Below are 26,885 nucleotides of genomic sequence, written 5' to 3' on the forward strand. Positions count from 1 at the left end.
TAAAAGATAAGTTTAACCTTGATTTATAATGGGATTATTAAGGTAAATTATGAGTTTGCCCTTTGCCTAACAGCCAGGTGCAATGTCTGTATTGCAGAACAAGCATGCAGCAGTGTCGGCAGAGTTGACTCATGTATTGAGCAGGATAGAAGACCTCAGCAGAAAAACTGAAGAATACCGAGTTTCAAAATGTGTCATGGAAAAGACAGCAAGAACAATGCCAGATGCCATTGAAAAACTTCAGTAAGAAACCTTGATTGTTTCTATGCTGTCTGTAGTATAAGGATAGTGCTACTGACATTTACTGTACCACTAAATATTTTGACATAGCAGTTTCATAGTAAAAAACAGAGCATATTTACAAAAAACAGTGAGAGCTACAGTCGCCCCCAAATTAATAAGTACAGTTAATTATCATTGCAACGGTTGCTGTGAATCCTTCATTACAGTGGGCAGCTGCTGTAAAATTGATTTATAACTTTTTAATGAAGAAATGGATAAGGTGACTTACTTCCTATATAACATTTTTTGCATTCCAGAAATAATATTTATCCTATAACAGTAATCTTCAAAATCATATATCAATAACAAAGTTCAGAAAACTGCTGGTACTAATGCTTAAATGTTTATCAAGTCTATTTTGTTTGATTTCCATTTTCTTGGCATTGTTTAACAATTTAAATTACGTAAATAACATCACACAAAACCCGTGAGAAAATATTTTTAGTAAGAAGATAAACTTAATTATTTTACAGCGTTTACAAACGTGTGCAGTACAAAATCAGGCTTATCTAATCACACAAATACAAATGGCACCATGTGTTTTTTGTGCTTAGTTCTTTTCTTACTAACATTAAAACCAATTGATAAATGGCCTCTAGGGGTTGGATTAAACACATCAGATTAGTTTTTATGTTTAAATACAAACACTACAATTTCCATATATTCTGGGGTATGCCTCTGGTCCCCTATCACTGTGTCTCTTCCTTATCACCAGTCTGTGGATGGTGTTTTATCAGGTGTACTGTATAGCTTGATAAAGAACACACTACATTCATGCATGTTCAGACTATGGTTCATTTTTTCATTTGTCAATGATTTACAAAAGCTAACTACAATTTAAGAATAAGCACTCTGAGAAAGGGCTTGATTTTAGCATATCATGATGCGAGTTAACAGAGGACACTCACATCACTTTGTGCTGTGAAACAGTAAGGGCCACTTTGCCCTGTAGGATGCAATGAGTTGGTAAGCTTATTTAGTCATACTGGTGGGCTTTTGCTCCTCTGTTTCAATTTGAGGTTTGCAGGATTCTGTATCTCTACGATCCTATAGAAACTCAGGGACCAGAGTTTCAAGGTTAATCAAGAATAACAAGAAAGAATAATAAAAAATATTCTTATTCTGTAATAATACTATCACATAACAAAGTAAAATAAAAAATAAGAACCTCATAATGCATTCTGATAATGATAACAAGGGAAATCAGACTGGGTCACTGTTTTTTTTTCTTCTCCATTTTGTAAGAGAATTTGCAGCATTTATTTGTAGCGTTTGTTTTGTGTGCTATTTTTAATTTTTAGCATTGCAAAACTAACTTACTGTAAATCGCTCATATGGACCTTGTTCTGTCTTGATTTTCTTTTCCTTTCATTTCATCAAAACGATGCATTTTCTTGTCCTTTTCAGGCTTTACTTTTTAATTGCCTTTGTTTTGACTCAGCTTTGACATTATGTTTTTTTAAAGCTATTTCTCACCCTTAACAGAGTTCTTCCAAATTATGTGGAATATGTATGTCCTTCTGGCATCATAGTTTTCTAATAACGTTTCTTTGCAAGGAGCTTTGCATCACTGCGCTGATTCAGATTGCATAGCACAGTAACAATAATGATTTGTTTGACTCATCTGTGAAAATGTGTTAAAGGAAGTAACAGAAAAGGCATTCTTCTTTGTAAAAATGTATTGTGATGTTATGGCATTTTTTATTTTTAATTGTAGCAGCAATAATAATTTCTTGTTTTTCTCAATGTTTTCCTTTAAATGTGTCTCCAACATGACACAAACAATCAGATGTTTTTATGGTAAGTTATTCTTTTGTCTAGCATCGTCCAGCAGCTGTCAAGGATAACAAGGGTTATCCTTATAATTTAAGGGGATTTTTAATAAATGTTTATATTTTCTTACAGAGCTGATTTTGATGCTGTGGACTTCAAACACAAAACTGCTACTTCTATTATTAACAGCCTTCAGAGTGAGATTTCAAACTGCAAAGATCGAATAAAGCTGTCTGAAGAGACACATAAATCCCTCTATAAAAATAGACGTATAACTATGGAAGAGACCAAGGTAAGAAAAGGTTTGTCACACCCATTAAGTGTAAATGCTTTCAAGTCGCAAAGTCAAAATAGGATGTTTCTGTGGCAGTACTCTACTTCATCTTCAGACAATTCCTTGTCATTTTTATATAAATCCTTTTAATGAGATGGTTTGGTATTAAAATCTGTCAGTGCACAGAAAAGGTGTCCTAGTGGATGAAGAAATCATTGCTACTTTAATCTCTCAGACACATACTGTACATGCCATCATTTTTTCATTGATCTTAACTGTATTTTATTGTATTTTATAAATTCAAACATTTCACTACATTTGGTGATACTCCTTGGATTCTTGTTGTAAATTTGGAGCTCCATCGAAGAGCTGCAAATCCATCAGAAACCTTTCAGCACTTAATAGGCCAGTGCTCCAGTAGTTAAGCACTGGGCTACACATGTGTTTCTGAACAGGAAGGCAGAGTTATAGCACTAAAGCTGCACCTCAGCCTGCCGGACAGTTTGCTTCTGTTGGTACAGTACAGTATCCATGAGTAAAGCGTGGTGTCTGTGGACCAGAAGAGAATTGTGCTGTCTTTTGTGGAAACCTAATGATGGCAGCTGCCAGTGAGCCATATGAGTTGTCTCCCTGGGCTGTAAATTGGATCCCCTGAGTGGCCAGTTAATGGTTCCCATGTTTATTGTGGAACTTCTGCCATTCTTCCTCACCAAGGCTATCCAGAATTGTAAAAATGTAGAAGTCTATGTGTTTTTTTGAGTTTTTTTTTTTCAAGCAATCCTACCGTGCCAATTTTTTTATAGTTAAAAGGGCTCATTTAAATTGGAAAACCTGCTAGTCTGAAATTTTCATCTGAAGGATTACCACCAGCCAGAGCCACTTGCCTGATGAGGGTTTCACATGGCTTATCTAATGTGAAATCTCCATGTGGTATATAGTTTCATTAAACGGTGATCAAGAATACATTAGTTCAAAACAAGAAAAGGCAATGGAGCTTAATCCGCCAGGCATCCTGGCGCAACAACTTTAAAAGAGTTATTGAAGTGAAACAATTTGAGAATTAAAAGTCTTCCACTTAGACAGAACTCCCATCAGCAGCATAAGAGTCAGCCTTGCAAAAATGTTTATGCCATCCTTATCTTCAGGAAGAGAAAACAACAAAAACAAGTAAAAAAAATAAATGAATTGTTATTACTTATTGTTATGTGGAGAAATGATCATATGTGGTTTTATCAGAGTGCAACAGACTTCTAGGAGGTCACAGAAGTAGATTTTCAGAACTCTCCTTTAGGAAGGTAAATGTGTGTTTCACAGGCGTGTGGGGTATTTGTGAACCATTAGTTGTGTGATACATTTCACTAATGCACTAAAGCAAGTACTACACTAATACATTGAGGCAGTACTATGTGAGCTTTCCATATGAGCTTTGACAAGAGCTGCCGGATTATAAGGGTTAAAAAGTCATGTCATTTAGCAAACGGCTTTATACTGTACCATTGGGTATCGCGGGAAGCTGGAGCCTACCCAGCAAGCAACGAGCACAAGGCAGGGTACACCCTGGACAGGGCGCCAGTCCATCACAGGGCAAGTACAAGCCGATCATACACAGGGACAACTTGGAGACCACAGTAAAGGCTGAGGGGGGAAATCTGAGAGGTGCCCAGGGATCCTTAATGACCACTGAGAGTCAGGCCCTCAGTTTAACATCTCATCCGAAAGACAGCACCCACTACAGTATAGTGTCCCCACAACTATACCTGGGCATGAGGACCCACACCGGCTGCAGGGTGGGCGCGCCCCACTGGTCCCACTAACACCTCTAACAGCTGCAACCTTAGTTTTTCCCAGGAGGTCTCCCATCCAGGTACTGACCAGGCTCACACCTGCTGAGCTTCAGTGGGCTGCCAGGTGAGAGCTGCAGGGTGATATGGCTGCTGGCAGGTTAAAAAGTGAGACAGACAGAAAATTATTTATAGAAAATATTGTAGAGATATACAGTAAAGAGATGTTTTATACTGTACCTTAGGGGTACTCAGGAAGTCCTGAAAGCCTTGTGCTTCAGATATACTGTTAAATTGTTATCTTGTGTAGTATCACATTTCACTGTCAAGTAATGAGATTAAAGTACTGAAAGCTTTTTGTATTGATATTAATATTCCTCCCCAAAATGGTGCTTTTGATGAATTGTTCAATTATAAGTATTTTTAGGAATAAGGGATAGAGCCCTTCACTTCGCCCCAGTAGTCATACTACTGCTACTATTAATAATTATTATGGATGTTTTAGATTTTGGAATTTGATTTGACAAGATATTTATTCAGCCAGAATTCTTAACAACAACGTATTTTGAGTGAAAAGTATTGCAAACTTCAAAATACGAAGTATTTTCTTAATTTTTAATTTGGAAATTAATTTTTAATTTTTCCAAAAAACTTTATGTAGCTACCGTAACACTGTAAGACTGAATCATGTATAGTATGTTGCACTTAAATGAACAGAGGTCTTTGCCTTCTCTCATGTTTCTGTAGAATACTGCAGTTTCTCAGTGTTAACAGTAACACAAAAAGCTTTCTCTTTTATAGTAAAATAAGTTTATACAGTATTTTAAAATTGCATTTAGTCTAGTGTTTTGTATTCTATAAAAACAGAATATTTAAAAATATTTTAATCAGATTTTGGGGCACGTTTTGTTCTTATTTCTATTATTAATAATATTTTGTAATAGAGGCCAGATGTACTTTGCATAGCATGGAAATGTGTTTAATTTTTAATAATGATGGCTTTTTTGTAGTGGTTGTATTATTATTAAGAACCATCACTGCAGTGTTAGGCATACTGTTTATAGAAAGAATAGTACATTTCTCTTACTAATATTGTGATATACAGAAGGTTATGTGAAAATTGTCTGGTAGTATGTAAAATGTTACCTCACATTGTCTGTGTGTGTGACTTCAAAATGAAACACCTGTGCAAACTAAAGTAGCTTCTCTGGTTTATTAAGAGATACGCCTTTCTATGATGCATTAACTTATGTCTTAAGTTATGGAACATTGTAGGTTTTACTTACTGTAGCTATTACACTTTTGCCTAATAAGATAACAACGGTGACTGAGACTTTACACAAAAATCTAACAAACTGTTCTTGAAAAAGAAACAATGCATCTCCTAGTTTATTTTAGACATGCAACTAAAATTATCTAGTGGCCATTTTCATTATACCATCAAGTTTTCATAGCTAGGTGGAGTTAGATACCATTGTCATTCAATCTCCATTTTCTAAAAAAAAATCACATTTTTGCCCAAATCATGGAATCATGTATGATCAAGAACTTCCAATGCTATATTGGTTTTTCATGTGGTGATGTCACTGGTGGTATAATTCAGAGATACAGTACATTAATGAGGAACTGAAGTATTTAATGAACTTATTACAATAGAGACATAGTTTACAGAAAAACCAGAAGCCTGGTTATGGGCTACTGTTAAGAAACTCTGAAGGCTTCTGTTTGTGAATAGCCAGGTTCTTCAATAGGCTGCAAAAAACATTATGTAGTTTATATTATACACATCATATTTTTAAAATTGCAAAACTCTCAGATCCTTGTGAGCAGTCTTCTGGGAGTTGTGAGTTTTAACAACACAGTTCACATATATTTGCTGTGCCTTTTCAAGGATGTTGGACTATTTATTTTGCAGAATAGAAAAACTTTGGTGGTTCTGCAAAGACTTGTTACAAGTCTACACGTCTGAATGCTCTAAACGTCTTTAACCTCCTGTATTATGTGATTTCCAAAACCAAAGCAACGTCTTTATACACAAAGCTGCCAGTTCTTTTCTGAGGAATGCTGACCTCTAGGCTTGCATGGTCCAGGAAGCACTGCACTGTGTGTGCTGCTCTGTACTAACACTTTCAGCTCTGCTCAAGCCCATGGCAGAAACTGCATCTGGCATCCCTGAAAGCACACAAAGAACTGCTCAATTCAGGGAAGGGCAGGGCACCACTGCAATCTGTAATACTGAATGAAGAGCTCTCAGGCAACATCTACCTGTGCTCTGATAGGAAATATTTCACGCACAAAGTGTGACATTAAATTTTCATAATGATGAAAAGGATATCTTATTTGGCATCTGACATGAAAAATATATAATGTACTTGTACTGCAAAGTGCTATGCACAAAAACAATGAAATTGGTATTTAAAAACTGGAACAAATAATTTCATAGCTGTCCTGTATGTATTTAAACATCAATGTTTAAAATCAGGTTAGTACTTAATGTCAGATGCGATATTTTTGACCCTGTTATACCAAAATATCAAAATACCACATTTCAATAAAAAAGATTTCATGTTTTTAAACATGTTTGTTTGTCTGATTGTCTGTTTTTAAAAACAGACAGCAACTTAAAAGTTTGTCACTTTAGTTGATACACTTTATTCATCAAGAAATAGTTACCCAAATAACTACACAGAAGCATGTTGTTGCCTTTTACAACATTTCAACCATGTTTGAAAGTGTAAAAGTGTGGAAATTACACTTACCTTTTAAAAGTCCATTCTGATATTTAAGCCAGCTCTTGTGACTTTGTAATTGCATTATCACTTTGGTTGGGGTTGGGGCTACGCTGACGAGATCGTTTACTTTATCAAATGGATTTATCCTGACAATTACCATCGCCTTGTGCAACTATTTAGTCAAACCGATCGAGAGGAGCTCTTAGTACTGTGTTACTAAGAAGGTGATTATTAAATCTGCAGCACTTGTATTTTCTGAATGTATTTAATTTTCAAGAAACAGTATTGGTTGGTTAAAAAGTTTAGATGAACAACCTAAGGTACATAAAGGAAACACTTCACTTCAGATTTAAGGCTGATATTTTATGATGGTATTTATATTTTCTGCTCATCTAATATCAAAATTATGATGAGGATCAAGCCCAGTTATAATGTTTGACAGTAGAAAAAAATGTTCTTAATGGCATATTTTATCTCAATTTCTAATCTTTAAGAACACCTTAATAAAATCAAATTAATACAATTGAAAGACTTACATTTTCTGGTTAATACCATGCAATAATTATAAAGTGACTAAGAATAGAACAGATTCAAGATGTGAAGTTATAACATTCTAAAGAGTTAAAAAAAAAGCAAATCTGATCATGTTGCTTAAGGTACTGTACCTAGTATCACACAGGTTGAAGTTTCCACATTGTAAGAAAATTTGTGCATTTAAGAAGTTGGTAATGTTTTTTTGTGATACGCTGAAGAGGTTCCTAGTCAAACACTTTTGTTACGTATTGAGTGACAAATAGCAATCATCTTGTCATTTATCTTTTGACAAATGGCAGATTCAGACACAAACTGCTGGCTGTGGCAAAGTTACAGGATGAAGTTCTTTATTGTTTATGGTTGATGGTTTGATATATTTATGCCTTGTTTATTTGTGAAATGAACGAAAATCAGAAAGCAACCGTGGCAAAAGAAATGTTGCTGTGCAATCAATTGCAGTATTTGGAGACCATGCAATGAGTATTTTCTCCATATTTTGTTTTAGGAATTTACAGAAATTTGCTGAATTAGTAGATTATGTCTGTAATAAAATAGAAAAATTCTCAAGGGAGTAAATTGCTCAGTAGGATGTGTTTAAACAACAAAAAGCTAATAAGATTGTCTGTGGTATTTATATAACAATTGTGCTTCAAAACAAAAGAGCTGTAGAGAGAGTGTCCAGCTTTAGGAACATGCCAAGAACAGTTAAATTGATTTAATTGTGTATACATACTGTATGTGTCTGAAGTAGTAACAGGAGATATGAGAAGTAAATGATTACAATTGAGGTTGTTACTTTGCTCAGATTCACATACAGTGTATTTTGTATTTAGTACTTTGACCAGCTTACTTAATATACAGTAGCTAAAATAATAGACATGAGGTTGCATATAGAAAATAGAAAATTACAATGACAATAATGTAAATACTTTACACAGCTTTGTATAAGTCCTTTCTCTTTTATGATTAGATAAAAGAGATTTATTGTCTCTACGGATTGTATCTTCATAGTGCTTTACCAATTAGCCATATTGTCAAATAACTTGTACAAATGTAATGTACAAATACTGTAGATGATATAACATTTTAAGAGGCTGCTTAAACTGCTTCAACAACAAAAACATAGGAAAGCAGTACTTGGAAGTATTGGGAACATAAGAGAAGCCCACTTCTGATAGTAGATAATTGATCCATAGATCTCATCCAACCATTTTTGAAAGAAGCAAAGGGTATGGGCTTCAACAACACAGCCGGGCAGCTTGTATCATACTCCCACAAAGGAGGAAGGAGAAAGTCTTCAACTTCCGTGTAGAGGAATTCTTCATTTTCCCTTTGAAGTTGTTTTCATTTAATTAAATAAAATGGTTGTTAGTTACTTTTTTAGGCAATAAACCAGGGGATGAACATAATATTCTCAGCACCCCTTAGACATCTGCATGACAGTAAAAGCACCGTCTATATCTCAATTTTGATTCCTTTATCCTATAACAATTACCATACTTTGTTTGTGGCATCAGTTCTTTTATGTTCATTATAATTATTTGGTTGACCGGTTCCTTGTCAATTTCAGAGGATGAGCTGGTGCATGCCGCGGAGTTGTCTACCCTAGCTGTAAAAGTTAGAATCTTATCACGGCCATGAAGCTTTCACATACTTGAAGTACTCTGTTTTAATTAGCTGACAGCAGTATCGTGATTCATACTGTTTTTTTGTTTTCTTTACCATAATAGCATTGAAAGCCCTGTGACCTTTATCTTTGTTACTGTAGGTTTGTATTCCCATGATCAAAGTTTTAAAATATCCTTTTTATTTCTGTATTTCTATTTGTTAGGAGTTATTATCATTTTAAATTGTCAAGTTTAAAAACATTTAAATTAGTTGGCATTCTTTCAGAATCTGTTAAACAGTAGTGTTAAAAGCATGCTTTGATATAGTATCTGCGTTTGGTGAATTAAAACTTAAAGAGAAAAGGATTATTCATGTTGAATTCACGTATAAACCAGCTCGGTAGAAATCCTGTTTTTTAGATGCAGTTTTTGAAAGCAGTGTGTCTACGTTTATTAGACATGACATGTCAGTAGATGAGTCAGGTACTGCAATATAGCCTTTGTGCAGCCAAAGTACTGAAACAGTCCTCATTCTGTCTGATAATTTTAAATATAACCTACCCCCATGTTTTACAATACACACACGATACAAGACAGATTATTAAAGAAGATACATTTCCTAGAGATTTAAAGAACTGTTTTCATTGTTTGAGAGTGATTTTTTTTGGTTTGAGGAAAAAATTCAGATTTGATGATTGGAGGGCTTCTCAGACACCCTGCAGGAATGTACATTTGAAACCCTAGCTAGGGTTAGGGTTAGCATTCCCACACTAGGTAGAAGTTTTTTACTGTCAGTGCTGCATTCTGGGCCCCCAGTTATCTTTAGGATGAGTGTTAATTTGCTCCTATCTGCACTTTTAGTTTTCAGACAGTTTTGGTCACCTTTTTGTATATTGCCACATTCGTTGATTTTATCCCAAAACTGAGCCAGATGAAAAGTGTGAAGAATCCCTGTTCTAATGGGTAAACTCTCTTCATTTTGTCATTTAAAGTGCAGCTAAAAGTGTAACTGCGGGCAAAATTCTATGGTTCTTGTAACCCTAACCCTAGCCAGGCACTAAAAGCATGCCGATTTACAGTAACTACCATTTGACAGCATTGTTCACCTTACTGAAAATGTGCCTGAACAAGGCAGAATATTAAACAATATACATTTCCTAGAGGTTTTAAAAACCGTTTTGATTGTTTGAGAGTGATTTTTTTTGGTTTGAGGAAAAAATTCAGATTTGATGATTGAAGGGCTTCTCAGACACCCTGCAGGAATGTACATTTGAAACCCTAGCTAGGGTTAGGGTTAGCATTCCCACACTAGGTAGAAGTTTTTTACTGTCAGTGCTGCATTCTGGGCCCCCAGTTATCTTTAGGATGAGTGTTAATTTGCTCCTATCTGCACTTTTAGTTTTCAGACAGTTTTGGTCACCTTTTTGTATATTGCCACATTCGTTGATTTTATCCCAAAACTGAGCCAGATGAAAAGTGTGAAGAATACCTGTTCTAATGGGTAAACTCTCTTCATTTTGTCATTTAAAGTGCAGCTAAAAGTGTAACTGCGGGCAAAATTCTATGGTTCTTGTAACCCTAACCCTAGCCAGGCACTAAAAGCATGCCGATTTACAGTAACTACCATTTGACAGCATTGTTCACCTTAATGAAAATGAGCCTAAACAAGACAGACTATTAAAGAAGATACATTTCCTAGAGGTTTTTAGAACCGTTTTGATTGTTTGAGAGTGATTTTTTTTGGTTTGAGGAAAAATTCAGATTTGATGATTGGAGGGCTTCTCAGACACCCTGCAGGAATGTACATTTGAAACCCTAGCTAGGGTTAGGGTTAGCATTCCCACACTAGGTAGAAGTTTTTTACTGTCAGTGCTGCATTCTGGTCCCCCAGTTATCTTTAGGATGAGTGTTAATTTGCTCCTATCTGCACTTTTAGTTTTCAGACAGTTTTGGTCACCTTTTTGTATATTGCCCCATTCGTTGATTTTATCCCAAAACTGAGCCAGATGAAAAGTGTGAAGAATACCTGTTCTAATGGGTAAACTCTCTTCATTTTGTCATTTAAAGTGCAGCTAAAAGTGTAACTGCGGGCAAAATTCTATGGTTCTTGTAACCCTAACCCTAGCCAGGCACTAAAAGCATGCCGATTTACAGTAACTACCATTTGACAGCATTGTTCACCTTACTGAAAATGTGCCTGAACAAGGCAGAATATTAAACAATATACATTTCCTAGAGGTTTTAAAAACCGTTTTGATTGTTTGAGAGTGATTTTTTTTGGTTTGAGGAAAAAATTCAGATTTGATGATTGAAGGGCTTCTCAGACACCCTGCAGGAATGTACATTTGAAACCCTAGCTAGGGTTAGGGTTAGCATTCCCACACTAGGTAGAAGTTTTTTACTGTCAGTGCTGCATTCTGGGCCCCCAGTTATCTTTAGGATGAGTGTTAATTTGCTCCTATCTGCACTTTTAGTTTTCAGACAGTTTTGGTCACCTTTTTGTATATTGCCACATTCGTTGATTTTATCCCAAAGCTGAGCCAGATGAAAAGTGTGAAGAATACCTGTTCTAATGGGTAAACTCTCTTCATTTTGTCATTTAAAGTGCAGCTAAAAGTGTAACTGCGGGCAAAATTCTATGGTTCTTGTAACCCTAACCCTAGCCAGGCACTAAAAGCATGCCGATTTACAGTAACTACCATTTGACAGCATTGTTCACCTTAATGAAAATGTGCCTAAACAAGACAGACTATTAAAGAAGATACATTTCATAGAGGTTTTTAGAACCGTTTTGATTGTTTGAGAGTGATTTTTTTTGGTTTGAGGAAAAATTCAGATTTGATGATTGGAGGGCTTCTCAGACACCCTGCAGGAATGTACATTTGAAACCCTAGCTAGGGTTAGGGTTAGCATTCCCACACTAGGTAGAAGTTTTTTACTGTCAGTGCTGCATTCTGGGCCCCCAGTTATCTTTAGGATGAGTGTTAATTTGCTCCTATCTGCACTTTTAGTTTTCAGACAGTTTTGGTCACCTTTTTGTATATTGCCACATTCGTTGATTTTATCCCAAAACTGAGCCAGATGAAAAGTGTGAAGAATCCCTGTTCTAATGGGTAAACTCTCTTCATTTTGTCATTTAAAGTGCAGCTAAAAGTGTAACTGCGGGCAAAATTCTATGGTTCTTGTAACCCTAACCCTAGCCAGGCACTAAAAGCATGCCGATTTACAGTAACTACCATTTGACAGCATTGTTCACCTTAATGAAAATGTGCCTAAACAAGACAGATTATTAAAGAGGATACATTTCCTAGAGATTTAAAGAACTGTTTTCATTGTTTGAGAGTGATTTTTTTTGTTTTGAGGAAAAAATTCAGATTTGATGATTGGAGGGCTTCTCAGACACCCTGCAGGAATGTACATTTGAAACCCTAGCTAGGGTTAGGGTTAGCATTCCCACACTAGGTAGAAGTTTTTTACTGTCAGTGCTGCATTCTGGGCCCCCAGTTATCTTTAGGATGAGTGTTAATTTGCTCCTATCTGCACTTTTAGTTTTCAGACAGTTTTGGTCACCTTTTTGTATATTGCCCCATTCGTTGATTTTATCCCAAAATTGAGCCAGATGAAAAGTGTGAAGAATACCTGTTCTAATGGGTAAACTCTCTTCATTTTGTCATTTAAAGTGCAGCTAAAAGTGTAACTGCGGGCAAAATTCTATGGTTCTTGTAACCCTAACCCTAGCCAGGCACTAAAAGCATGCCGATTTAACTACCATTTGACAGCATTTTTCACCTTACTGAAAATGTGCCTAAACAAGGCAGACTATTAAAGAAGATACATTTCCTAGAGGTTTTTAGAACCGTTTTGATTGTTTGAGAGTGATTTTTTTTGGTTTGAGGAAAAATTCAGATTTGATGATTGGAGGGCTTCTCAGACACCCTGCAGGAATGTACATTTGAAACCCTAGCTAGGGTTAGGGTTAGCATTCCCACACTAGGTAGAAGTTTTTTACTGTCAGTGCTGCATTCTGGGCCCCCAGTTATCTTTAGGATGAGTGTTAATTTGCTCCTATCTGCACTTTTAGTTTTCAGACAGTTTTGGTCACCTTTTTGTATATTGCCACATTCGTTGATTTTATCCCAAAACTGAGCCAGATGAAAAGTGTGAAGAATACCTGTTCTAATGGGTAAACTCTCTTCATTTTGTCATTTAAAGTGCAGCTAAAAGTGTAACTGCGGGCAAAATTCTATGGTTCTTGTAACCCTAACCCTAGCCAGGCACTAAAAGCATGCCGATTTACAGTAACTACCATTTGACAGCGTTGTTCACCTTACTGAAAATGTGCCTGAACAAGGCAGAATATTAAACAATATACATTTCCTAGAGGTTTTAAAAACCGTTTTGATTGTTTGAGAGTGATTTTTTTTGGTTTGAGGAAAAAATTCAGATTTGATGATTGAAGGGCTTCTCAGACACCCTGCAGGAATGTACATTTGAAACCCTAGCTAGGGTTAGGGTTAGCATTCCCACACTAGGTAGAAGTTTTTTACTGTCAGTGCTGCATTCTGGTCCCCCAGTTATCTTTAGGATGAGTGTTAATTTGCTCCTATCTGCACTTTTAGTTTTCAGACAGTTTTGGTCACCTTTTTGTATATTGCCACATTCGTTGATTTTATCCCAAAACTGAGCCAGATGAAAAGTGTGAAGAATACCTGTTCTAATGGGTAAACTCTCTTCATTTTGTCATTTAAAGTGCAGCTAAAAGTGTAACTGCGGGCAAAATTCTATGGTTCTTGTAACCCTAACCCTAGCCAGGCACTAAAAGCATGCCGATTTACAGTAACTACCATTTGACAGCATTGTTCACCTTAATGAAAATGAGCCTAAACAAGACAGACTATTAAAGAAGATACATTTCCTAGAGGTTTTTAGAACCGTTTTGATTGTTTGAGAGTGATTTTTTTTGGTTTGAGGAAAAATTCAGATTTGATGATTGGAGGGCTTCTCAGACACCCTGCAGGAATGTACATTTGAAACCCTAGCTAGGGTTAGGGTTAGCATTCCCACACTAGGTAGAAGTTTTTTACTGTCAGTGCTGCATTCTGGTCCCCCAGTTATCTTTAGGATGAGTGTTAATTTGCTCCTATCTGCACTTTTAGTTTTCAGACAGTTTTGGTCACCTTTTTGTATATTGCCCCATTCGTTGATTTTATCCCAAAACTGAGCCAGATGAAAAGTGTGAAGAATACCTGTTCTAATGGGTAAACTCTCTTCATTTTGTCATTTAAAGTGCAGCTAAAAGTGTAACTGCGGGCAAAATTCTATGGTTCTTGTAACCCTAACCCTAGCCAGGCACTAAAAGCATGCCGATTTACAGTAACTACCATTTGACAGCATTGTTCACCTTACTGAAAATGTGCCTGAACAAGGCAGAATATTAAACAATATACATTTCCTAGAGGTTTTAAAAACCGTTTTGATTGTTTGAGAGTGATTTTTTTTGGTTTGAGAAAAAATTCAGATTTGATGATTGAAGGGCTTCTCAGACACCCTGCAGGAATGTACATTTGAAACCCTAGCTAGGGTTAGGGTTAGCATTCCCACACTAGGTAGAACTTTTTTACTGTCAGTGCTGCATTCTGGGCCCCCAGTTATCTTTAGGATGAGTGTTAATTTGCTCCTATCTGCACTTTTAGTTTTCAGACAGTTTTGGTCACCTTTTTGTATATTGCCACATTCGTTGATTTTATCCCAAAACTGAGCCAGATGAAAAGTGTGAAGAATACCTGTTCTAATGGGTAAACTCTCTTCATTTTGTCATTTAAAGTGCAGCTAAAAGTGTAACTGCGGGCAAAATTCTATGGTTCTTGTAACCCTAACCCTAGCCAGGCACTAAAAGCATGCCGATTTACAGTAACTACCATTTGACAGCATTGTTCACCTTAATGAAAATGAGCCTAAACAAGACAGACTATTAAAGAAGATACATTTCCTAGAGGTTTTTAGAACCGTTTTGATTGTTTGAGAGTGATTTTTTTTGGTTTGAGGAAAAATTCAGATTTGATGATTGGAGGGCTTCTCAGACACCCTGCAGGAATGTACATTTGAAACCCTAGCTAGGGTTAGGGTTAGCATTCCCACACTAGGTAGAAGTTTTTTACTGTCAGTGCTGCATTCTGGTCCCCCAGTTATCTTTAGGATGAGTGTTAATTTGCTCCTATCTGCACTTTTAGTTTTCAGACAGTTTTGGTCACCTTTTTGTATATTGCCCCATTCGTTGATTTTATCCCAAAACTGAGCCAGATGAAAAGTGTGAAGAATACCTGTTCTAATGGGTAAACTCTCTTCATTTTGTCATTTAAAGTGCAGCTAAAAGTGTAACTGCGGGCAAAATTCTATGGTTCTTGTAACCCTAACCCTAGCCAGGCACTAAAAGCATGCCGATTTACAGTAACTACCATTTGACAGCATTGTTCACCTTACTGAAAATGTGCCTGAACAAGGCAGAATATTAAACAATATACATTTCCTAGAGGTTTTAAAAACCGTTTTGATTGTTTGAGAGTGATTTTTTTTGGTTTGAGGAAAAAATTCAGATTTGATGATTGAAGGGCTTCTCAGACACCCTGCAGGAATGTACATTTGAAACCCTAGCTAGGGTTAGGGTTAGCATTCCCACACTAGGTAGAAGTTTTTTACTGTCAGTGCTGCATTCTGGGCCCCCAGTTATCTTTAGGATGAGTGTTAATTTGCTCCTATCTGCACTTTTAGTTTTCAGACAGTTTTGGTCACCTTTTTGTATATTGCCACATTCGTTGATTTTATCCCAAAGCTGAGCCAGATGAAAAGTGTGAAGAATACCTGTTCTAATGGGTAAACTCTCTTCATTTTGTCATTTAAAGTGCAGCTAAAAGTGTAACTGCGGGCAAAATTCTATGGTTCTTGTAACCCTAACCCTAGCCAGGCACTAAAAGCATGCCGATTTACAGTAACTACCATTTGACAGCATTGTTCACCTTAATGAAAATGTGCCTAAACAAGACAGACTATTAAAGAAGATACATTTCATAGAGGTTTTTAGAACCGTTTTGATTGTTTGAGAGTGATTTTTTTTGGTTTGAGGAAAAATTCAGATTTGATGATTGGAGGGCTTCTCAGACACCCTGCAGGAATGTACATTTGAAACCCTAGCTAGGGTTAGGGTTAGCATTCCCACACTAGGTAGAAGTTTTTTACTGTCAGTGCTGCATTCTGGGCCCCCAGTTATCTTTAGGATGAGTGTTAATTTGCTCCTATCTGCACTTTTAGTTTTCAGACAGTTTTGGTCACCTTTTTGTATATTGCCACATTCGTTGATTTTATCCCAAAACTGAGCCAGATGAAAAGTGTGAAGAATCCCTGTTCTAATGGGTAAACTCTCTTCATTTTGTCATTTAAAGTGCAGCTAAAAGTGTAACTGCGGGCAAAATTCTATGGTTCTTGTAACCCTAACCCTAGCCAGGCACTAAAAGCATGCCGATTTACAGTAACTACCATTTGACAGCATTGTTCACCTTAATGAAAATGTGCCTAAACAAGACAGATTATTAAAGAGGATACATTTCCTAGAGATTTAAAGAACTGTTTTCATTGTTTGAGAGTGATTTTTTTTGTTTTGAGGAAAAAATTCAGATTTGATGATTGGAGGGCTTCTCAGACACCCTGCAGGAATGTACATTTGAAACCCTAGCTAGGGTTAGGGTTAGCATTCCCACACTAGGTAGAAGTTTTTTACTGTCAGTGCTGCATTCTGGGCCCCCAGTTATCTTTAGGATGAGTGTTAATTTGCTCCTATCTGCACTTTTAGTTTTCAGACAGTTTTGGTCACCTTTTTGTATATTGCCCCATTCGTTGATTTTATCCCAAAATTGAGCCAGATGAAAAGTGTGAAGAATACCTGTTCTAATGGGTAAACTCTCTTCATTTTGTCATTTAAAGTGCAGCTAAAAGTGTAACTGCGGGCAAAATTCTATGGTTCTTGTAACCCTAACCCTAGCCAGGCACTAAAAGCATGCCGATTTAACTACCATTTGACAGCATTTTTCACCTTACTGAAAATGTGCCTAAACAAGGCAGACTATTAAAGAAGATACATTTCCTAGAGGTTTTTAGAACCGTTTTGATTGTTTGAGAGTGATTTTTTTTGGTTTGAGGAAAAATTCAGATTTGATGATTGGAGGGCTTCTCAGACACCCTGCAGGAATGTACATTTGAAACCCTAGCTAGGGTTAGGGTTAGCATTCCCACACTAGGTAGAAGTTTTTTACTGTCAGTGCTGCATTCTGGGCCCCCAGTTATCTTTAGGATGAGTGTTAATTTGCTCCTATCTGCACTTTTAGTTTTCAGACAGTTTTGGTCACCTTTTTGTATATTGCCACATTCGTTGATTTTATCCCAAAACTGAGCCAGATGAAAAGTGTGAAGAATACCTGTTCTAATGGGTAAACTCTCTTCATTTTGTCATTTAAAGTGCAGCTAAAAGTGTAACTGCGGGCAAAATTCTATGGTTCTTGTAACCCTAACCCTAGCCAGGCACTAAAAGCATGCCGATTTACAGTAACTACCATTTGACAGCGTTGTTCACCTTACTGAAAATGTGCCTGAACAAGGCAGAATATTAAACAATATACATTTCCTAGAGGTTTTAAAAACCGTTTTGATTGTTTGAGAGTGATTTTTTTTGGTTTGAGGAAAAAATTCAGATTTGATGATTGAAGGGCTTCTCAGACACCCTGCAGGAATGTACATTTGAAACCCTAGCTAGGGTTAGGGTTAGCATTCCCACACTAGGTAGAAGTTTTTTACTGTCAGTGCTGCATTCTGGTCCCCCAGTTATCTTTAGGATGAGTGTTAATTTGCTCCTATCTGCACTTTTAGTTTTCAGACAGTTTTGGTCACCTTTTTGTATATTGCCACATTCGTTGATTTTATCCCAAAACTGAGCCAGATGAAAAGTGTGAAGAATACCTGTTCTAATGGGTAAACTCTCTTCATTTTGTCATTTAAAGTGCAGCTAAAAGTGTAACTGCGGGCAAAATTCTATGGTTCTTGTAACCCTAACCCTAGCCAGGCACTAAAAGCATGCCGATTTACAGTAACTACCATTTGACAGCATTGTTCACCTTAATGAAAATGAGCCTAAACAAGACAGACTATTAAAGAAGATACATTTCCTAGAGGTTTTTAGAACCGTTTTGATTGTTTGAGAGTGATTTTTTTTGGTTTGAGGAAAAATTCAGATTTGATGATTGGAGGGCTTCTCAGACACCCTGCAGGAATGTACATTTGAAACCCTAGCTAGGGTTAGGGTTAGCATTCCCACACTAGGTAGAAGTTTTTTACTGTCAGTGCTGCATTCTGGTCCCCCAGTTATCTTTAGGATGAGTGTTAATTTGCTCCTATCTGCACTTTTAGTTTTCAGACAGTTTTGGTCACCTTTTTGTATATTGCCCCATTCGTTGATTTTATCCCAAAACTGAGCCAGATGAAAAGTGTGAAGAATACCTGTTCTAATGGGTAAACTCTCTTCATTTTGTCATTTAAAGTGCAGCTAAAAGTGTAACTGCGGGCAAAATTCTATGGTTCTTGTAACCCTAACCCTAGCCAGGCACTAAAAGCATGCCGATTTACAGTAACTACCATTTGACAGCATTGTTCACCTTACTGAAAATGTGCCTGAACAAGGCAGAATATTAAACAATATACATTTCCTAGAGGTTTTAAAAACCGTTTTGATTGTTTGAGAGTGATTTTTTTTGGTTTGAGAAAAAATTCAGATTTGATGATTGAAGGGCTTCTCAGACACCCTGCAGGAATGTACATTTGAAACCCTAGCTAGGGTTAGGGTTAGCATTCCCACACTAGGTAGAACTTTTTTACTGTCAGTGCTGCATTCTGGGCCCCCAGTTATCTTTAGGATGAGTGTTAATTTGCTCCTATCTGCACTTTTAGTTTTCAGACAGTTTTGGTCACCTTTTTGTATATTGCCACATTCGTTGATTTTATCCCAAAGCTGAGCCAGATGAAAAGTGTGAAGAATACCTGTTCTAATGGGTAAACTCTCTTCATTTTGTCATTTAAAGTGCAGCTAAAAGTGTAACTGCGGGCAAAATTCTATGGTTCTTGTAACCCTAACCCTAGCCAGGCACTAAAAGCATGCCGATTTACAGTAACTACCATTTGACAGCATTGTTCACCTTAATGAAAATGTGCCTAAACAAGACAGACTATTAAAGAAGATACATTTCATAGAGGTTTTTAGAACCGTTTTGATTGTTTGAGAGTGATTTTTTTTGGTTTGAGGAAAAAATCAGATTTGATGATTGGAGGGCTTCTCAGACACCCTGCAGGAATGTACATTTGAAACCCTAGCTAGGGTTAGGGTTAGCATTCCCACACTAGGTAGAAGTTTTTTACTGTCAGTGCTGCATTCTGGGCCCCCAGTTATCTTTAGGATGAGTGTTAATTTGCTCCTATCTGCACTTTTAGTTTTCAGACAGTTTTGGTCACCTTTTTGTATATTGCCACATTCGTTGATTTTATCCCAAAACTGAGCCAGATGAAAAGTGTGAAGAATACCTGTTCTAATGGGTAAACTCTCTTCATTTTGTCATTTAAAGTGCAGCTAAAAGTGTAACTGCGGGCAAAATTCTATGGTTCTTGTAACCCTAACCCTAGCCAGGCACTAAAAGCATGCCGATTTACAGTAACTACCATTTGACAGCATTGTTCACCTTAATGAAAATGAGCCTAAACAAGACAGACTATTAAAGAAGATACATTTCCTAGAGGTTTTTAGAACCGTTTTGATTGTTTGAGAGTGATTTTTTTTGGTTTGAGGAAAAATTCAGATTTGATGATTGGAGGGCTTCTCAGACACCCTGCAGGAATGTACATTTGAAACCCTAGCTAGGGTTAGGGTTAGCATTCCCACACTAGGTAGAAGTTTTTTACTGTCAGTGCTGCATTCTGGGCCCCCAGTTATCTTTAGGATGAGTGTTAATTTGCTCCTATCTGCACTTTTAGTTTTCAGACAGTTTTGGTCACCTTTTTGTATATTGCCACATTCGTTGATTTTATCCCAAAGCTGAGCCAGATGAAAAGTGTGAAGAATACCTGTTCTAATGGGTAAACTCTCTTCATTTTGTCATTTAAAGTGCAGCTAAAAGTGTAACTGCGGGCAAAATTCTATGGTTCTTGTAACCCTAACCCTAGCCAGGCACTAAAAGCATGCCGATTTACAGTAACTACCATTTGACAGCATTGTTCACCTTAATGAAAATGTGCCTAAACAAGACAGACTATTAAAGAAGATACATTTCCTAGAGGTTTTTAGAACCGTTTTGATTGTTTGAGAGTGATTTTTTTTGGTTTGAGGAAAAATTCAGATTTGATGATTGGAGGGCTTCTCAGACACCCTGCAGGAATGTACATTTGAAACCCTAGCTAGGGTTAGGGTTAGCATTCCCACACTAGGTAGAAGTTTTTTACTGTCAGTGCTGCATTCTGGGCCCCCAGTTATCTTTAGGATGAGTGTTAATTTGCTCCTATCTGCACTTTTAGTTTTCAGACAGTTTTGGTCACCTTTTTGTATATTGCCACATTCGTTGATTTTATCCCAAAACTGAGCCAGATGAAAAGTGTGAAGAATACCTGTTCTAATGGGTAAACTCTCTTCATTTTGTCATTTAAAGTGCAGCTAAAAGTGTAACTGCGGGCAAAATTCTATGGTTCTTGTAACCCTAACCCTAGCCAGGCACTAAAAGCATGCCGATTTACAGTAACTACCATTTGACAGCATTGTTCACCTTAATGAAAATGTGCCTAAACAAGACAGATTATTAAAGAGGATACATTTCCTAGAGATTTAAAGAACTGTTTTCATTCTTTGAGAGTGATTTTTTTTGTTTTGAGGAAAAAATTCAGATTTGATGATTGGAGGGCTTCTCAGACACCCTGCAGGAATGTACATTTGAAACCCTAGCTAGGGTTAGGGTTAGCATTCCCACACTAGGTAGAAGTTTTTTACTGTCAGTGCTGCATTCTGGGCCCCCAGTTATCTTTAGGATGAGTGTTAATTTGCTCCTATCTGCACTTTTAGTTTTCAGACAGTTTTGGTCACCTTTTTGTATATTGCCCCATTCGTTGATTTTATCCCAAAATTGAGCCAGATGAAAAGTGTGAAGAATACCTGTTCTAATGGGTAAACTCTCTTCATTTTGCCATTTAAAGTGCAGCTAAAAGTGTAACTGCGGGCAAAATTCTATGGTTCTTGTAACCCTAACCCTAGCCAGGCACTAAAAGCATGCCGATTTAACTACCATTTGACAGCATTTTTCACCTTACTGAAAATGTGCCTAAACAAGGCAGACTATTAAAGAAGATACATTTCCTAGAGGTTTTTAGAACCGTTTTGATTGTTTGAGAGTGATTTTTTTTGGTTTGAGGAAAAATTCAGATTTGATGATTGGAGGGCTTCTCAGACACCCTGCAGGAATGTACATTTGAAACCCTAGCTAGGGTTAGGGTTAGCATTCCCACACTAGGTAGAAGTTTTTTACTGTCAGTGCTGCATTCTGGGCCCCCAGTTATCTTTAGGATGAGTGTTAATTTGCTCCTATCTGCACTTTTAGTTTTCAGACAGTTTTGGTCACCTTTTTGTATATTGCCACATTCGTTGATTTTATCCCAAAACTGAGCCAGATGAAAAGTGTGAAGAATACCTGTTCTAATGGGTAAACTCTCTTCATTTTGTCATTTAAAGTGCAGCTAAAAGTGTAACTGCGGGCAAAATTCTATGGTTCTTGTAACCTTAACCCTAGCCAGGCACTAAAAGCATGCCGATTTACAGTAACTACCATTTGACAGCGTTGTTCACCTTACTGAAAATGTGCCTGAACAAGGCAGAATATTAAACAATATACATTTCCTAGAGGTTTTAAAAACCGTTTTGATTGTTTGAGAGTGATTTTTTTTGGTTTGAGGAAAAAATTCAGATTTGATGATTGAAGGGCTTCTCAGACACCCTGCAGGAATGTACATTTGAAACCCTAGCTAGGGTTAGGGTTAGCATTCCCACACTAGGTAGAAGTTTTTTACTGTCAGTGCTGCATTCTGGTCCCCCAGTTATCTTTAGGATGAGTGTTAATTTGCTCCTATCTGCACTTTTAGTTTTCAGACAGTTTTGGTCACCTTTTTGTATATTGCCACATTCGTTGATTTTATCCCAAAACTGAGCCAGATGAAAAGTGTGAAGAATACCTGTTCTAATGGGTAAACTCTCTTCATTTTGTCATTTAAAGTGCAGCTAAAAGTGTAACTGCGGGCAAAATTCTATGGTTCTTGTAACCCTAACCCTAGCCAGGCACTAAAAGCATGCCGATTTACAGTAACTACCATTTGACAGCATTGTTCACCTTAATGAAAATGAGCCTAAACAAGACATACTATTAAAGAAGATACATTTCCTAGAGGTTTTTAGAACCGTTTTGATTGTTTGAGAGTGATTTTTTTTGGTTTGAGGAAAAATTCAGATTTGATGATTGGAGGGCTTCTCAGACACCCTGCAGGAATGTACATTTGAAACCCTAGCTAGGGTTAGGGTTAGCATTCCCACACTAGGTAGAAGTTTTTTACTGTCAGTGCTGCATTCTGGGCCCCCAGTTATCTTTAGGATGAGTGTTAATTTGCTCCTATCTGCACTTTTAGTTTTCAGACAGTTTTGGTCACCTTTTTGTATATTGCCCCATTCGTTGATTTTATCCCAAAACTGAGCCAGATGAAAAGTGTGAAGAATACCTGTTCTAATGGGTAAACTCTCTTCATTTTGTCATTTAAAGTGCAGCTAAAAGTGTAACTGCGGGCAAAATTCTATGGTTCTTGTAACCCTAACCCTAGCCAGGCACTAAAAGCATGCCGATTTACAGTAACTACCATTTGACAGCATTGTTCACCTTACTGAAAATGTGCCTGAACAAGGCAGAATATTAAACAATATACATTTCCTAGAGGTTTTAAAAACCGTTTTGATTGTTTGAGAGTGATTTTTTTTGGTTTGAGGAAAAAATTCAGATTTGATGATTGAAGGGCTTATCAGACACCCTGCAGGAATGTACATTTGAAACCCTAGCTAGGGTTAGGGTTAGCATTCCCACACTAGGTAGAAGTTTTTTACTGTCAGTGCTGCATTCTGGGCCCCCAGTTATCTTTAGGATGAGTGTTAATTTGCTCCTATCTGCACTTTTAGTTTTCAGACAGTTTTGGTCACCTTTTTGTATATTGCCACATTCGTTGATTTTATCCCAAAGCTGAGCCAGATGAAAAGTGTGAAGAATACCTGTTCTAATGGGTAAACTCTCTTCATTTTGTCATTTAAAGTGCAGCTAAAAGTGTAACTGCGGGCAAAAGTCTATGGTTCTTGTAACCCTAACCCTAGCCAGGCACTCAAAGCATGCCGATTTACAGTAACTACCATTTGACAGCATTGTTCACCTTAATGAAAATGTGCCTAAACAAGACAGACTATTAAAGAAGATACATTTCATAGAGGTTTTTAGAACCGTTTTGATTGTTTGAGAGTGATTTTTTTTGGTTTGAGGAAAAATTCAGATTTGATGATTGGAGGGCTTCTCAGACACCCTGCAGGAATGTACATTTGAAACCCTAGCTAGGGTTAGGGTTAGCATTCCCACACTAGGTAGAAGTTTTTTACTGTCAGTGCTGCATTCTGGGCCCCCAGTTATCTTTAGGATGAGTGTTAATTTGCTCCTATCTGCACTTTTAGTTTTCAGACAGTTTTGATCACCTTTTTGTATATTGCCACATTCGTTGATTTTATCCCAAAACTGAGCCAGATGAAAAGTGTGAAGAATACCTGTTCTAATGGGTAAACTCTCTTCATTTTGTCATTTAAAGTGCAGCTAAAAGTGTAACTGCGGGCAAAATTCTATGGTTCTTGTAACCCTAACCCTAGCCAGGCACTAAAAGCATGCCGATTTACAGTAACTACCATTTGACAGCATTGTTCACCTTAATGAAAATGAGCCTAAACAAGACAGACTATTAAAGAAGATACATTTCCTAGAGGTTTTTAGAACCGTTTTGATTGTTTGAGAGTTTTTTTTTTGGTTTGAGGAAAAATTCAGATTTGATGATTGGAGGGCTTCTCAGACACCCTGCAGGAATGTACATTTGAAACCCTAGCTAGGGTTAGGGTTAGCATTCCCACACTAGGTAGAAGTTTTTTACTGTCAGTGCTGCATTCTGGGCCCCCAGTTATCTTTAGGATGAGTGTTAATTTGCTCCTATCTGCACTTTTAGTTTTCAGACAGTTTTGGTCACCTTTTTGTATATTGCCACATTCGTTGATTTTATCCCAAAACTGAGCCAGATGAAAAGTGTGAAGAATACCTGTTCTAATGGGTAAACTCTCTTCATTTTGTCATTTAAAGTGCAGCTAAAAGTGTAACTGCGGGCAAAATTCTATGGTTCTTGTAACCCTAACCCTAGCCAGGCACTAAAAGCATGCCGATTTACAGTAACTACCATTTGACAGCATTGTTCACCTTACTGAAAATGTGCCTGAACAAGGCAGAATATTAAACAATATACATTTCCTAGAGGTTTTAAAAACCGTTTTGATTGTTTGAGAGTGATTTTTTTTGGTTTGAGGAAAAAATTCAGATTTGATGATTGAAGGGCTTCTCAGACACCCTGCAGGAATGTACATTTGAAACCCTAGCTAGGGTTAGGGTTAGCATTCCCACACTAGGTAGAAGTTTTTTACTGTCAGTGCTGCATTCTGGGCCCCCAGTTATCTTTAGGATGAGTGTTAATTTGCTCCTATCTGCACTTTTAGTTTTCAGACAGTTTTGGTCACCTTTTTGTATATTGCCACATTCGTTGATTTTATCCCAAAGCTGAGCCAGATGAAAAGTGTGAAGAATACCTGTTCTAATGGGTAAACTCTCTTCATTTTGTCATTTAAAGTGCAGCTAAAAGTGTAACTGCGGGCAAAATTCTATGGTTCTTGTAACCCTAACCCTAGCCAGGCACTAAAAGCATGCCGATTTACAGTAACTACCATTTGACAGCATTGTTCACCTTAATGAAAATGTGCCTAAACAAGACAGACTATTAAAGAAGATACATTTCATAGAGGTTTTTAGAACCGTTTTGATTGTTTGAGAGTGATTTTTTTTGGTTTGAGGAAAAATTCAGATTTGATGATTGGAGGGCTTCTCAGACACCCTGCAGGAATGTACATTTGAAACCCTAGCTAGGGTTAGGGTTAGCATTCCCACACTAGGTAGAAGTTTTTTACTGTCAGTGCTGCATTCTGGGCCCCCAGTTATCTTTAGGATGAGTCTTAATTTGCTCCTATCTGCACTTTTAGTTTTCAGACAGTTTTGGTCACCTTTTTGTATATTGCCACATTCGTTGATTTTATCCCAAAACTGAGCCAGATGAAAAGTGTGAAGAATACCTGTTCTAATGGGTAAACTCTCTTCATTTTGTCATTTAAAGTGCAGCTAAAAGTGTAACTGCGGGCAAAATTCTATGGTTCTTGTAACCCTAACCCTAGCCAGGCACTAAAAGCATGCCGATTTAACTACCATTTGACAGCATTTTTCACCTTACTGAAAATGTGCCTAAACAAGGCAGACTATTAAAGAAGATACATTTCCTAGAGGTTTTTAGAACCGTTTTGATTGTTTGAGAGTGATTTTTTTTGGTTTGAGGAAAAAATCAGATTTGATGATTGGAGGGCTTCTCAGACACCCTGCAGGAATGTACATTTGAAACCCTAGCTAGGGTTAGGGTTAGCATTCCCACACTAGGTAGAAGTTTTTTACTGTCAGTGCTGCATTCTGGGCCCCCAGTTATCTTTAGGATGAGTGTTAATTTGCTCCTATCTGCACTTTTAGTTTTCAGACAGTTTTGGTCACCTTTTTGTATATTGCCACATTCGTTGATTTTATCCCAAAACTGAGCCAGATGAAAAGTGTGAAGAATACCTGTTCTAATGGGTAAACTCTCTTCATTTTGTCATTTAAAGTGCAGCTAAAAGTGTAACTGCGGGCAAAATTCTATGGTTCTTGTAACCCTAACCCTAGCCAGGCACTAAAAGCATGCCGATTTACAGTAACTACCATTTGACAGCATTGTTCACCTTAATGAAAATGAGCCTAAACAAGACAGACTATTAAAGAAGATACATTTCCTAGAGGTTTTTAGAACCGTTTTGATTGTTTGAGAGTGATTTTTTTTGGTTTGAGGAAAAATTCAGATTTGATGATTGGAGGGCTTCTCAGACACCCTGCAGGAATGTACATTTGAAACCCTAGCTAGGGTTAGGGTTAGCATTCCCACACTAGGTAGAAGTTTTTTACTGTCAGTGCTGCATTCTGGGCCCCCAGTTATCTTTAGGATGAGTGTTAATTTGCTCCTATCTGCACTTTTAGTTTTCAGACAGTTTTGGTCACCTTTTTGTATATTGCCACATTCGTTGATTTTATCCCAAAGCTGAGCCAGATGAAAAGTGTGAAGAATACCTGTTCTAATGGGTAAACTCTCTTCATTTTGTCATTTAAAGTGCAGCTAAAAGTGTAACTGCGGGCAAAATTCTATGGTTCTTGTAACCCTAACCCTAGCCAGGCACTAAAAGCATGCCGATTTACAGTAACTACCATTTGACAGCATTGTTCACCTTAATGAAAATGTGCCTAAACAAGACAGACTATTAAAGAAGATACATTTCATAGAGGTTTTTAGAACCGTTTTGATTGTTTGAGAGTGATTTTTTTTGGTTTGAGGAAAAATTCAGATTTGATGATTGGAGGGCTTCTCAGACACCCTGCAGGAATGT

At 37.1% G+C, this 26,885-nt stretch overlaps 1 protein-coding gene across 2 annotated transcripts in view; it reads left to right on the forward strand.

The window, feature by feature from the left end:
• The window catches only part of ccdc178 (coiled-coil domain containing 178), a 144,226-nt gene that overhangs the window by 41,993 nt on the left and 75,348 nt on the right, over nucleotides 1-26,885 (forward strand). For both annotated transcript variants that reach the window (XM_088642513.1, XM_088642512.1), the window contains exons 17-18: nucleotides 98-243; nucleotides 2,188-2,347. In XM_088642513.1, the coding sequence (XP_088498639.1) occupies nucleotides 98-243; nucleotides 2,188-2,347 (306 nt within the window). The remainder of the gene's footprint in view (nucleotides 1-97; nucleotides 244-2,187; nucleotides 2,348-26,885) is intronic.

This window comes from Lepisosteus platostomus, chromosome 8, assembly GCF_059453375.1.
Source record: "Lepisosteus platostomus isolate fLepPlt1 chromosome 8, fLepPlt1.hap1, whole genome shotgun sequence".
In the NCBI taxonomy this organism is placed as follows: Eukaryota; Metazoa; Chordata; class Actinopteri; order Semionotiformes; family Lepisosteidae; genus Lepisosteus; species Lepisosteus platostomus.